This window comes from Dermacentor albipictus, chromosome 9 (assembly GCF_038994185.2).
Source record: "Dermacentor albipictus isolate Rhodes 1998 colony chromosome 9, USDA_Dalb.pri_finalv2, whole genome shotgun sequence".
Classification (NCBI taxonomy): Eukaryota; Metazoa; Arthropoda; class Arachnida; order Ixodida; family Ixodidae; genus Dermacentor; species Dermacentor albipictus.
The window spans coordinates 111,227,440-111,243,098 of NC_091829.1; the positions used below are offsets into that span (position 1 = coordinate 111,227,440).

Here is a 15,659-nt window from a genome sequence, read left to right on the forward strand (position 1 = left end):
TACGGGCAGTGAGGTAGCCGTAACTGACATCAAATTATTCGTTCAACTTACCTTATTACTGACACGTTCCAGTGAAGCACGGATCGTGGCGCAACCCCCTCTTCCTTGTGAAGCAGTGGGGCGCCGTAAATTGAAGCTTTGCCATGTCGCGCGATAGAGTGGTCCCTCCCACCAATGTTGCTGCAGTGACTGTGCGTACATTCTAGGGTTGCGAAGAGCACCAATCAGAATAAGCTAGCAGGAAACTGCGAAGGCAGTTTTATCTTACACCACACTTCGGCCACACAGAGGGCCGCGTTCCGGTGAGCGAGGACTTACCTAAATTGAGCGAATAATGTGGTGCCAGTTATTGTGGCCCACATGGCCAGTTTCAGATGCAGAAGAAACATGTAACTAGACTTTTGAGGCGAGTTCCCCCAACTTTGGGAATTAGACATGTGCCATAAGTTTGCGACTAGGCAGTTAATTGACTTAGGGAGCTTTATTAGTGAATTCATTACAGTGCTTTTTGTTTGCGCTTACCGCTGCGCAAATAATTTGTGTATAGTGACCTGATTTGAGTGTATTTTGCAGGATTGTTTAAAAACATTGCTCGAAGTAAGGAAGATACACTAAACGCCTGCATTTCAGTGCGCAATATTTGATTCTATATTTGATAGTGAGTATTCGTGTCTCATACACATTCGAAAAATTCGATATTAACCCGACTTGGAGGTTTTAGGTGTCCTTAGGTAGCCCAAGTTTGAATGCGCCTGTGTGCCCCCCCCCCCCATACATGTAATAATTCCACTTATGTTCCCACAAAATTGCTGTTGAATGGCGAGGAATGGCGATTTGGAATACAACCTTATGCTGTGATTCTATGAACGTAAGACGTTCTAGCTAAAAACGAGGTCTCAGATTCAACTGACGGCCAAAACAGCTTATCCGATAAAAATTTAATGCAAAAAAATGCAGGTCCAATGCACATGTTGGATTCTACGTGAAGCATAGGCTTAGTGAAGTGGTTAATTCAATAGAGCACATATAATGGCACATGCAAGGAATGCACGAACCGCTTCCAACTCCCCTACGTCGTCCGAAGAAGACGAGTTGAAAGAATAATCGCAGCAAACGCAAGCAAAAGCCCCACGAGATCAGGACCAATCGCCCTGAGTCAGCACGACTTCCCGCCGCTCAAGAACGCCGAGTGTAGCACCATCAACGACAACGTGGCCGCCAACGCAGATGCTTGCTTATCCGGCGAGCGGGGCCGCTCGAGATCGAGGAACCGCGGTCGCCTGTCGTCACGATCACGAGGACGCTCCAGGAACCCAAGCCAGAGATCCTCGTCAAGGATACGATTCGCCTCCAGCCCACGAGTTGGCGGTGATGATCGGTTGAAGTGGGCCCAACGAGTTCAGCAGCACCAACAGGAGCGACAAGAACATCAGCACCAACAGCAGGCGCCAGCCAGGTGAGTCTGATGGCACGGCCAGGGCAAGTAGAAATAGCAAATACGATTAAGAGACTAGAACACGAAAACAAAGAGTTAAGGCAAACAATCACACAACTCGTCGAGGAAATCAGACAACTCAAAACGCCACCACCCTCCGACTCTAATCAAACCGAAGCCACATCAGAAGCCATGGTAGTAGAGGTACCGGTCGCGGAATCCACGCGTAATCCGCATAAGGGAAAAGCCGTGACAAACACACATCCATCGAGCATGGACAGTGACATTAAGGAAATCAAGGACCTGCTAGGTGGGCTTGCAACTACCATCGCGTCAATGAAGGAAGGGCAAGACAAACTTGCGACGACGGTAGGGACCCTCAAGGAAGGTTACGACAGGATAACGTTACAAATCAATCACATGATGGAAACGATCAACATCCATGGGGCAAGGCTCAACGTGCTAGAAATGGCAGACCACCCGTCTGTGACGTCACAGTCTATTCGGGCGTTGCCGCTCGATAGACAAAGCAACAACGTGGCCTCACAAAGGTCACCGCACGCCAACAACAAAGATAGCTGTGCCAACTGAAACGTTTCGCCTTTGGCAATGGAATTGTAGGGGCTACGTCCGCAAAAAGGCCCCCCTGCAACAATATATTCGAGCCAAAAAGACAAACCCCAAGTCATTCTCCTACAAGAGACAAATACCGCTACACCCTCGCTATCCGGCTATGACGTGACCGCAACGACATCGCAACACAAATGTAGACGTATCGCCACGTTGGTCAGCAACAAGCTAGCTCACACGACACACAAAATTAATCACGACCGCAGCAATTGCGAATTCATTCTCACGGAAGTCTTCCCTAGAGCCAAGAACGCCAAGAGCATATTCATCCTAAACGTTTACAGCAGCCCCAAGCACAGAGCACAAAAATTTAGACAAATACTCCAGCTCGCCCGCAACCGTGCCTGCGACAACCCCATGATCGTGGCCGGGGACTTCAACGCCCCTAACACGGCCTGGGGATACGTCGCCAGCAGTGCCAAGTGGAAGTACTTACTAAACGACGCCGATGAACTTGACATAACGCTCATCACGAACGCCGCATACCCCACAAGAACGGGTAACTCATTCAACCGCGACACAACGCCAGATCTCACTTTCGTCCGCAACGTTCCAAACTATCAGTGGAACAACCCCTTCGAGGATTTGGGCAGCGATCATCACATCGTTGAGACAGCGATTGACACCCCATCCAGAGAACCCAGAAAAATGACGTACGTCGACTGGGACAAGTTTCGCGAGTTCAGACACGAACGCCGAACAGGCAATGAATCCATTGAACAATGGACGTCGCAACTAAAGGCCGACATTAAGGCGGCCACGAAGGAAATAGAGACAGATCTCCCCGTTCAAAGCATGGACAGCCGACTGGCTCACATGCTCGAGGCCAAACAATCGCTCACCAAGAGATGGAAAGAACAAAGCCACAATCGACGGCTGAGGAAAAGAATTTCTTCCCTCAACCGGCTGATTGCAGAATATTGCGCGCAACTATCTAACCTGCAATGGAACGAGGTGTGCGACGCCGCGGACGGCCGCATCAACAGCCGGACGACGTGGCAACTGCTCAAGCATCTTTTAGACAGAACCAGAACCAAAGCGGACCAGGGTCGTACGCTGAACAAGATCATGCACGAGGAACTCAAAATTACCACTGAAAAGGAGCTCATTGACCGTCTCGCCGACAAGTACCTCCCTCTGGCCAAAAATGCTAGAGGCACGACCACCGAAGCATATCGCGGCAAAGCCAACCCAGAGCTAGATCGGGAATTCTCAACCGAAGAGATACGCACGGCGCTTCAGAACCTAAACAGCAAGTCAGCGCCGGGGCCGGACGGCGTAACTAACAAGGCACTTCGAAACCTCGACGAAACCTCAATCGAAACACTCACAGAGGAAATCAACAAAATCTGGAGGAATGGAGCCCTACCCGAAGATTGGAAAACGGCCCTCATCGTGCTCATCCCAAAGCCTGGCAAAGCGCCCAACATCAATAACCTCAGACCTATCTCGCTGACGTCTTGCGTCGGCAAGGTAGCCGAGCACGCGGTTCTAAACAGCCTCTCGAGGCATCTCGAAGAAAAAGATGTCTACCCCGCAGCAATGATCGGCTTTAGACCCGGACTATCCACCCAAGACGCCATGAAGCTCCTCAAGCATGAGATCATTGACGCGGACACGAGAGACGCGAGAGTAATCCTAGGACTAGACCTCGAAAAGGCATTCGATAACTTATCACATGACTACATACTCGACACGATCTCCAACCTCGACCTCGGCACGAGACTCTACGCTTACACAAAATCGTTCCTGAGCGACAGAACGGCCACCCTCCGTCTAGGGGAAATCAAGTCTCAGAAATACAAACTCGGTAGCAAGGGCACACCGCAAGGTTCAGTCATCTCACCGACGCTTTTTAATCTTGTGCTAGCCGGCCTAGGCAAGAAACTGGATCTACTCGAGAACGTCAGATACACGATATACGCAGATGACGTAACGCTTTGGGTCCCCGGAGGTAGCCTGGGATCAATTGAAAGCGCTCTGCAGCAAGCGATTGACGCGATCGAGGAATACCTTGCTCCCACCGGCCTGCGGTGTTCGCCTGCGAAGTCGGTGCTCCTCGTCTACAAACCATCGAGAAGCGGTCCCAAGCCAAAGAACGAAATCAGAGACACACATTCCATTACTCTCAGAACGAAAGACGGAGGAACCATTCCACACGTCAGCAAAATCAGAGTCCTTGGAATGCTCATTGAGAGCAACGGCTCTAACGCCGCGACAGTGGAGAAGATCGTCACCAAGTCGAATAATGCTTTGAATCTCATACGACGCGTAGCAAACAGACAACATGTCCTTAAGGAATAAAATCTCCTCAAGCTAACACACGCCTTTGCGCTATGCCACTTCACCTACGAGGCGGCCATGCACAGATGGAAGGTAGCGGAGAAGGAAAAACTCAATGTACAACTGAGGAAGCTAGTCAAACTAGCGCTGGGAATCCCCAAGAACACCGAGACAGAGCTCCTGCTGCAACTGGGGGTGCACAATACACTTGAAGAAATCGCCGAAGCTCAAGAACGGGCTCAATGGACAAGACTCTCTGGAACCAAACCAGGTAGAGAAATCCTAGCCAAACTAGGTCATGACACCACAGTAATGGAGAAACTATATCAAAGCGTTCCGACGGACACTCGCAACTCCTACACGGTTCGCCCACTCCCACGGAACACGAACCCCGCGCACCATCAATCCAGAAGGCTGGCACGCGGATCGTTCATCCTGCGCGAAATACGTGATAAGAAGATCTTAGCCTGTTTCGTAGACGCGGCACAATACCCGACCAGGAAGGCTTTCGTTGCCACCACGATCAATAAGCAAGGTCAAGTCACAAACGCTCTCACAGTCAAGACCCACAAGTCCGAGATAGCAGAACAGGTCGCCATCGCACTCGCGCTCACAGACCCGACCACCACCCACGTCTAGAGCGATTCACGCTCGGCTGTCAAAGCCTTTCAGCAAGGAGCAATTGCAAGCCAAGCTCTACAAATAATCAACAGATCCGCACCGCTGCAGCATCAGACCATCTGCTGGTTTCCGGCACACCTCGGAGATATCGAGGACGCCCCTCGCAATCTCAATGAGATGGCTCACAGGAGCGCGCGAGACCTAACCCTCCGCGACGCCACCTATTCTGGTCGTGACCATCCCAGCGAGAATCGGGACCCTCCCTCCACATATAACGAGATAACAAAGCACTTTTATCTAGACCGCAGAATATACAGCACACCTCACAATAAGCTCACCAGGCCTCAAGCCCTCACGTTCAGAATGCTTCAAACAAACATGTACCCCACGCAAAACAGACTACATCACTACATGACTGACCTATACAAAACATCATATTGCGAAAATTGCCATAGCACACTAGACGTACACCACTTGCTCTGGCCGTGTGGTCGGACCCACGCAAATAAGGATCAAGACTCCGCCAGGCTACAAGAAGCATTACGCAGCACGGACCTGGCGGAGCAGCTATGGGCCGTCCAGCGAGCCCACGATGCGGCCAGGGAGTTACAACTCCCCGTCCAAACGTGGGAGTAGCCCGTTCTATGGGACCTTGCGTCCCGTAGCTCGCAGGACCTCTCATTAAAGTTATTCAATCTAATCCAATATAATGGCGGTGCCTACAGTTGTGCTTACTTTCATCCTAAGCAACGTGAAATCGCATGCCAGGTTTATGTTGATCAAGCGCAAAGGTCGCAATTATATCACCTAATTTTTATGTTCGTGTCCTACAGCGTTCACAATGCACTGAATAGTGCTTGAACGAATGACGATGAGAGCTGTATGTACAGATAAGTACCACCCATACCTAGCTACATTTTCGAGAGAGAGAAATAAAGGAAGAAAATATTTTTGTAATAATCCAGGTCTTGGCTCGACCACATTTCAAGATTCTGTACTTCTGGTAACACAGTAGCACACAGACAATAAGAAGGACCAACCAAAATATTAGCGCACACTAGGTAGCACATGCCGATGATTGAATCACAGAAATAGACTAAACCAGAGTGTGTTGAATAGAACGCGTGAGACTATTAAGATTTTGGCGTGCTTTGGAAATGAATATGTACAAACAATATGGTTAAGGTTTATGCAGGAAAAATTTTTTATAACCCAGCACCGGGATGCCTTTACTTGCACTACTTTGTTGGTCAACACACAAGGGTTAATAAGCCCGTTTGCTGGTACTTGCATTGGGTGCACATATATCTTTCATATGTATATTAACGATTGCATTCACCGAGGTAGCGACTGACCGAGCGGCACACAACTGCAGCAGCCACACTAAACCTGGGCGGGTATCGAAAGCTTCGCTATATGCTAGTGCGGTTAGGATACTTCAATGTCGTGTTTCTTACACCATGTGTTCTTGAAATGTTAAAATTATTCAGTGATCAATTAAACATCTATTACTGACGATTAGAAAACATATGTATTTCGTGGAAGTTTTTGAAGATGATTTCACCGATAATGGTAGTTGCGTAACGATACTAACTAAGCTTATGATGTCTTAGAGACCTGAATGTTATAAAATATGCTGTTGGAACGTGGGTCATGAATACATAAATGAAAACGTTAATTAGACAATTTCGCATATATATCGACATAATCAGTTATTACCACAATTTCTATTGCATAGTTCCCTTTGGCTGACCACATAATATAGTTTTATTTTAGAAGTACTGGTTCAATAAACCGTTAAAATAGACGCGACATGTATTAGGCGTCTTTCTGGTAGCACTTTCGACTATGTGGCGTTATTTCAGTGCGTACAAGTGTAAGCAGGTTTCTGCAAGGGGCCAAACGCATCTCGGCTGTTTACACTCGGACGACATTTGGCAGAAAAATGCAGTGGATGAACGTCACGGGGCCGACATTTATACGTCGCACTTTTGCTCTGGAAGAACACGTTGCAAAAGAAGCTAGCGTGGCGCTGACCTTTCGTTTAAAAGCAACGCGAAACAATGCTTATTTGGATATGAAAACATTCAGTGGTAACCACGTCGGATCTCGTTCAGCGTCACTGTTATGCCGGTCAAATAAAGCATTTGTGACGGGTAAGTTTCATAACTGAGTGTCTAAGTGAAAATCCATGAAAAGAATGAAAAGAGAAGTGAGCAAGAATTCATTTTACCAAAAAATATTATATGCACTGCTGAAATTGCAATTCCTAGGTTTCGGCTTGGCATGGCGTGTAATAAATGCTTGTTGTACGCAAAAAAAACTGATGATGCTATGTTGTCGTATGATATGCCATTGGGAAAAATAGGGAGCTTCTTATATCACACTGAGAGAGGTGAAATACAAGAGCCTTTTGGCGAACCGACATGCTCTGGAAAGCACGCCAATGTAATAAAGAAACATTTACGGTCACTGGAAGGAGAAGAATTAGACAGTACTTCGCAAGCATTAGTGCAACTTCTACTCGTAGAACAATCGGAAAGAACCAAGTTTTACTAAATCTGAAGATCTTAGCTATCATCTCTGTAAAACGTCGAATTTGATTTTATGTATATTTTATCCTGAAATCGCACGCATTCTTCTTCCGGTGTGTCCTTTTATCTCCGCGTTTCGGTGCATGTTCCCTTTGTGCGCTGAATGTGGTGCTTAGAATGTGGCACTCATAAGAGACGCCACCTTTACCTCCACAGGAACACCTTTTATCTTGTAGACTGCCCATGAACACCAATTATTGTGTAGGTGCGTGTGAACGTCAATCTGATTTAACTTTATCTCTTCTCTGTTATTTATGCTAGTAACAGTTGCATCGCTTTGTGCACCTTTCCGGCACCGCCTATGATTTCTATCCAGCCCATCCCAGATGCAATATTAATAAAAAAAATAACTACCGCATTCTTAAGAAATGTATGTCTTGTGAAATTTTGATTATGGGTTTAACGTCTTGAAGCTGCACTGTGGCTTATGAGGGTCGCAGTACTTCAGGCTAGATTTTGACTAACTGGAGCTCTTCAGCGTGAACTGTACGAATCACTCTCAACGATTCTCAGCATTCTGCACCCGTTCGAATGCCTCTCCCACGGCATGGAATCGGAGCCGCGACTTCGGGCCGAGTCCCACCACGCCGTAGCCACTAAGCTACCACAGCGGGTGTCTTGCCTGTGAGCTTCCGCCGATTCTTTACGCTTTTTTTTCTCGTCCAAAGTAGTAAGGGATGGTTCGCTTAAACTGACAATGCTATATTTATGGATGGGACTCCACCTTGCAAACAACGCTGCCGGGACATCGCAGCGATGCAACGTTCAAACGTACGTTCTAAATTCTCAGCAGCCGCGCAAGGTATTTACACGATGCACAGGCATTTCGCAGTGAATCTGAAGAGAAAAGAAAACCGACCTTCGACATTTTCGTGATGCCTTGTGAAAACTTCGTGCGGCTCGTCTTCTGATGACACGCCTTGACTCGGCTTGCTCGAGCCCCTTGAAATACATTTGGGGAGTTTCATGCATACACGTAAATTGCAAGACTTGCGCCAATGCAAATAGTTGCATGATAATAGGAACCCGCCATCGAGGGTATCTAATAATGGTTTACCGCTGACCTTCTCACGCAGGTTCACATCATCGCGCATATTCCGCCGGGCGTGTCCGACTGCCTGCACGCGTGGAGCGACAACTACCACCGCATCCTAGAAAGGTAACTGAGCAGTGCATAAATGTATTTGGTGGCAGAAAGCTGCAATATGTAGAAAATGTTTGGATTTTCCAAGTTGTTCACGCACATTATTCGAAGACCTCTAGCGTTTGCAGACTGCTGAGTATATCCGCGCTGGGACGCGTAATTTAGGCGGAATTATTGGCTTTATACAGTTATTTCTAGAAGGTCATAAGCTTCAGTACAAGGCGATAGCGGCCTGTAAATTTGTAATTAGAACTCCTTGAGTGAAAACAACCTCTGCTGCACAAAAAAAAATGTCGAGTTTTACTTCGAAACGGATATAGCAATTTTGGGTATACTCGGCACACAAAAATGTCCTCGTAATTGAAGGATACACTGCACTTCATCCAGGCTGGACCACAAGTATAATATAGAAGTTCTTCTCTCCCGTGCGAATATGTTTAGCGATTCTTTCATCCCTAGGTCAAGCTACGACTGGAACCACATTCCTGTCACCGTCACTCTTATCCTAGACTGGCGAATTGAAATGTGCTGTTTATAGTGCTTCTTCTTGAATCAAATGCATATGTATTTTTTCTTCCACAACGTAACGTCATCCGACCTTGAGGGTACTTGAACTAACTAACTAACTAACTAACTAACTAACTAACTAACTAACTAACTAACTAACTAACTAACTAACTAACTAACTAACTAACTAACTAACTAACTAACTAACTAACTAACTAACTAACTAACTAACTAACTAACTAACTAACTAACTAACTAACTAACTAACTAACTAACTAACTAACTAACTAACTAACTAACTAACTAACTAACTAACTAAATAAATAAATAAATAAATGTCTACAGATGAGCAGGGTTGGCAGTGCTGTCAGGATCCCGTTTGTCCGAAGACGGGAACTAGAGTCCGGTTCACATTCACTGTGTAGTGAGCTCTCAAAACGTACGCATTTGTTCCATGTTATCTTATATTGTGCAATGGGCAAGTTTGTTTTTTTGTGCTATGGCACTTTCCTTTAAAGATAACAGACAGACGCAAGAAGCAGCTATTCCGTAAAATAACTTCTAAGTGCCTAGTGGCATATTCACGGAAGTAGTTGGAAAGCATGTAGCGACACACACGTGATAGACATATCGAGCGCTGTCATGTATGAAAAAAAAATACTTGGGGTAGATAATCATTTGATTTGTAGAGAAAAAGAATTGACTATTACGACTTGATATTCTCGAGAAGTGAGCTAACTGGCAATGAATTCACGCTATGTGATGGAAACTCCACGGGTAGTTTTTAGTGAAGATGAGCGAGTGTCTTTCTACAGGGGGAGTGTTTGTTTTACTCCCGCTGCCATAGATGAGAGACCGACCATTAAGCGCCATTTCATCGAGAATATTTCTGGCATGCAAGTGAAATAATACTAATTTCAGTCTTATCGAATTCACAAATGGCGTTCTTAAACAAATTTATTGTTCCAAGCCTCTGGACTACTATATCTAATTGTAAAAGAAGCCATGCTTTTGCCGAGCGCATGCTGCCTAATTTTCTTTTTCTTCCTTTCGTGCAATTTCCTCTTCTGCTTGTTAAGTTATGTGCCCTTCAAGGTTAGTTAGGTTTTTATAAGCAGACTCTGGATTTCCATTATCGCCTTTGTATGTTTTCCGTGCCTGATGATGTGTACAGTTTCATCTGCACGAACATGACAAATTTATTGATATTCTGGCACTCAATAGTTAAAAATATTAGCGTGACTAAAGTTTCCATGTGCCAACAATGACATATGAATTGGGATAAATAACTTTCATCGAGGATCTAAGTAGAAGCGTTAGAGCTGTCCCCCTTATCGTTTGCATCAAAGCGGTGTTCTAAGTATTACAGCTCTGTTTACTATAATAATGAAAAGTTGTGAAAGCATTTAGCCATCCGTTATACTACATATCCATGGCTTAGGTAAAAAAAAATCAATCGAGCAGTAACTTTATCAAATTGTTCATCATCAATTTCATCAATTTCATCAAATTGTTCAATTATCAAATCTCATCAATTTCCCGCCCTCTAGAGGGAATCGTTTTCCATTATAAGATCTCCAACATACTGAAAGCGGAAAGGGGCGTTGTGTCTTGTTATCCACAACTTCCGAGTGTCAAAATTACTTCAGGAGCCCCGCCATCCTCAAGGAAGTCAACGTGTTCACGCGTAATATGGACGGTAAATTTTGATAAGGGACTGCACATACAGACTGGTTCTAAGAGGGTCATCCAGTTGCTTTACACGTCAAAGTATTCTCTTTATAAGTCATTTTTATTGCTGGTCTCAAGCATTCATACTGATCAAAGCATTTTCTGGTTCAGGTTTCCCGCGAGATTCCTGCGCGAGTGCGCAAAGTTGTTTAACATAGAATCTGCTCAGAGGAATGTTACTACATAATAGCACAGATTTTAATCATGACGCACCCTCTGCTTGACGAAATATCATTACTACAAGGTTTCCTGATAATGCTCAGAAAGCAGAAAGCTTGTGGTCATCGCCACTTTGGCTCCTGAATGCAAGGGTCGTATAAATGTTAGTGGTTCTCCTGTACCTATAGCGTGTGTTCTGGTGCTACTTCGGCGAGGTGTCCTGATCACTTACACAATACATGACGAAATGTGATAACGCAGATTACCAGGCCAGTGATTATGCATTCATGGCGCAACGCACAATGAAGCAGAGGATGAGAATAACACGCGGGAACAGTAGTGAGTGAAACATTTAGCTGGAAACTGAGAACATATGTCCCTGCTAATGTTGCGCAATCCATTCAGCATCAGGGTAAAAGAAAATGTCCTCCTTGTTATATTTACTTAAGCACTGCCGAAATAGCCTCATTCGCTCTGTGTTGGAGGTGAGGAACCGTTTTTCGCTATACATGTTATCGAGCCCGTGATAGTAATAGAAGTATAGTACTATTACGATACATCCACATGGTAACTATTTCAGCAGAGTATTCTGTGACACAAGGCATCGTTTTCGCAAAACCTACTGTAGTGTGTAGTTCGTAAGGGAACGTTTTCAATTGATCAGTTCTTACGAAGTTGATGATATTGGGTGGCGTAAAGCTTTTAAAAAGTACCAAAGACTTTCAAGTGAGCTCTAATCTCTGTATTGTGCACGTGTAGCATGTTTGTGACGCATAAAAACAAAGCAGAAAAGGCCTAACACTTAAACATAGCAGTGCTCCGCACGCACGGTCTACTGACGAGAATGACCGATTTCTTGTCTTTACAATGCGTGCCGATCGCCTCGTTCGGCTATTTCTGTGCACAGGTATGAATCCACAGTGCGTGGTCAGTTTTTCGGACACACGCATGCTGACGAACTTGAGGTGGCCTATGACTCGAAGGACGCCAAGCGGGCACTCGGCGTGGCTTACCTCGGGCCAAGCCTCACGACGTACGGCTCGGGTCACCCTGCCTTCCGGGTATTCACTGTGGACGGCGGCTATCCCGGAGCCTCCTGGGTGAGTTCAGTCAGTACTTGGCTGCTAACCAGCACCTAGTGATGCTGCGAGAGGTTTAGTCGTTTGAACATTGTGTCACTGTAAATAACAATGTTTTCAGTATTGCTGCAGATGCACACAAGAATTGCAAACCCATTTTATAGCTTCTTCCCCGATAATTTGTTACGTAACTGCTGAGAACACTGAAAATTGTGGAGCGATGCTGAAGTTTAAAATGAAGGTGGTAATCAACAGCCATTACCAGAAAAAAAGTGGCCGCACTGAGATTATGGATAGCATGTTGTTACGTACATGACACGTCCTAATGGTTACTATTTCATCACTGGGAGATACGAGTTATTTCATACTGCTCTTTGCACCAACCAGCCTCCTTTACCGTGAGGGTGCATATCTCATCGTACCGGCCCATCCAGGAGCGCCCGCTCACGTACTCATACAAATGCATTATTCTCGTTTTCTATCCGCGCAGCAGCACAATGGGATGGCTTTGGCTATCAAAGTCCTCGAACCACCTGTCAATGATGTTTCCTGTTTCCCCCTTTTCGACTGACCGACGTCATGGGGCAACACTGAAATCCACCCCTTACGCAATACACTCGAAAGGGGTCTTTAAGGATGTGAGCTGATGTGATGATGTGACAGGTAATTACAGGTTTTGAACAGCTCAATGGAGAGAAAAATGTTTGATAACTTACCACAAACAAGTACCTTTTTTCCGTGTTCCTTTGCGCGCGGATGTCATTCGCAAATCTTTATGCTCAGAAAACCAGTTTTGAGAAAGTGTCACACCACAACACTATTTCAATAAGCGGGAACAAAAAAGAGAGCGCGTTTCCGAAGTAAGAATCAGAACTATGGGGACTGTCTTCATGGACAAAATTACTTCATAAGGCTAATTTATTTATTTATTTATTTATTTTACCCTCAGGGCCGAAGCATTACAGAGGGGAGTGGGTAGAGAATAAACACAGTGCATAGTAACATAATAACAAAATAATAATGAACATAATAAACATATCACAAAGCATGCTAAGGTATGGTAAATCCTAATTATACAATGTTAGCTAAGGCATGTTTAAATCGGGTATTATCATTAATGGAAACAATGTCGGAAGAAAGGTGATTCCAGTCTTGTAAAGTTCGAGGTAAAAAAGAGTAAAGAAAGGTTTTAGTATGACATGGCTCGATACCAACCTTAAAGCGATGGTCAACACGGTTAGATATATAATGTGGCTGAAGAATGAATTCGTCACGGAGGGTAGGGTGATAGTAAAGCCGATGGAAAAAGTTCAAGCGAAAATATTTTCGGCGGGATGCTAGGGATGGAAGAGATATATCAGATTTCATAGAAGTTATACTAGCAGTGCGGTTATAACAGGAACAGATGAAGCGAGTAGAGCGATTCTGCACCATTTCTAGTGAGTCAACCAAATTGTTAATGCTTGGATCCCAGACTGGAGTGGCGTATTCTAATTTAGATCGAATGAGTGTTTTATATAATAAGAGCTTTAAAGACGAAGGGGCAGCAGAAAAGTTATGGCGTAAGTAACCTAACATGCGGTTAGCGTTGTTAATTATCTTCTCAATATGCAGAGACCAACTTAGATTAGAAGTGATATGAACGCCTAAATACTTATAGGAGGAAACCGCGGTTAAAGGACAGTTGTTTAGGTAATATGGAACAGGACTACTGGATGCGCGAGAGATACGCATCACATTACATTTGTTAATATTTAATTCCATTAGCCAGGTATTGCACCAGTGAGATATAAAATTTAAATATGACTGGAGAATGTTAATATCGTTATCAGTAACTATTTCACGGAAAATAACGCAGTCGTCAGCGAAAAGATTAATATTAGAAGAAACTAAAGAAGGAAGGTCGTTAATGAAAATGAGAAAAAGAAGGGGGCCTAGTACGGATCCTTGTGGGACTCCAGATTGGACAGGACATTGGTTAGAAGAAAGTTCGTTGGCTACGACAAATTGGGTACGATTTGAAAGGAAATCTTTGATCCACAAATAAAGACTATTATCGATATTAAGTTGACTAAGTTTATGAAAAAGAAGTATGTGGGAGACCTTGTCGAATGCTTTAGAAAAATCTAAGTAAATACAGTCAGCTAACGAAGAATGATCAAGAATGCGGTGCAGTTTATGAGTAAATGATATGAGCTGCGTTTCAAACGAAAATGATTTCCGGAAGCCATGTTGAGCTGGTGAGAAAAAGGAGTTAGATTCGAGAAAGGCGCCAAGGTTCGAGTATATAATATGTTCTAAGAGTTTGCAGCATGTGCTAGTAATGGAAATGGGTCGATAATTACATGGTGAACTTTTGTTGCCCGATTTGAATATTGGAACCACCTTCCCAATTTTCCATTGGGATGGAAGAGTTGATGTGTCAAGTGATTGCTGAAATATTTTTGTTAGTATGATTGAGCTGTAGACACAAGTATTTTTAAGAAATTTGCAATCAATAGAATCATAACCAGGGGAGGAATGGTGCTCTAAGTTATTGATGAGTTTCGTAATTCCAGCCGTGTCAACAATAATGGGAGGCATGAATGGGTAACTGTAACGAAAAGTGTCTGGAAGATTAGTATTTGTAGCTACGGAGAAATTTCTTGAGAAGGTGTCATTAAGAATAGTAGCACATTGGTTAGGTGGGACGGGGTTGCCAGCTGTGTCTACCAAGGCAATGGAGTTATCAAGACTGGGGTTAATCATACGCCAAAACTTTCGAACATTAGAATTCAGAAGTTCGGGTAAGGTATTCGACATGAAGTTATCTTTAGCTTCCTTCAATGCTGCAATGTAAGTATCAGATGCAGTTTTATAGGCCGTCCAGCGTGAGTTTGAGGATGATAATTTGGCCAAGCGATACAGACGTTTCTTTCGATTAGAAAGCCGTTTGATATGGGAGTTATACCATGGTGTTCGAGGATTAGACGTGATAATACGAACAGGGATGTATTTTTCAATTAATTTGTTTACTTTTGTTGAAAACATGTCCCAGTTATGTTGAATAGAACGTTCATCAAAGTTAGTCAGAAATGTGTTAGTGAAATCTGCTAATTCTTTGTTGATTGCCTCAAAATTAGCTCTAGCATAGTCACGAACTGTCTTGCGTATTTTGCTGTTTTTTGGAACGTGTGCATCAATGGAAAAGGAAAGTAACGAGTGGTCGCTTATGCCTGGTAAATAAGAAATACTAGAAACAAGGTCAGGTCTAGTTGTAAGGATTAGATCAAGGGTGTTGGCTGAGACAGGTGTGATTCTAGTAGCTTGAGTGGTTAACTGCGATAATGAAAACGTAGAGCATAGTTCTAAAAAATCGTGAGCTTGAGAGGAAAATGGTGACATAGCAGCTGGTTCTGTGTTCCACATTATGTTAGGAAAGTTAAAGTCGCCGAATAAAAATATGGGAGATAAAGGAAAACGTGAGAAAATATCAT

General features: G+C 44.4%; 1 protein-coding gene across 1 annotated transcript in view; it reads left to right on the top strand.

Annotated features, from left to right (window-relative positions):
* LOC139050183 (sphingomyelin phosphodiesterase-like) overlaps positions 1 to 15,659 on the top strand; it is a 46,326-nt gene that overhangs the window by 25,769 nt on the left and 4,898 nt on the right. The window contains exons 9-10 of the mRNA XM_070526390.1: positions 8,640 to 8,722; positions 12,012 to 12,204. Coding sequence (XP_070382491.1) covers positions 8,640 to 8,722; positions 12,012 to 12,204 — 276 coding nt within the window. The remainder of the gene's footprint in view (positions 1 to 8,639; positions 8,723 to 12,011; positions 12,205 to 15,659) is intronic.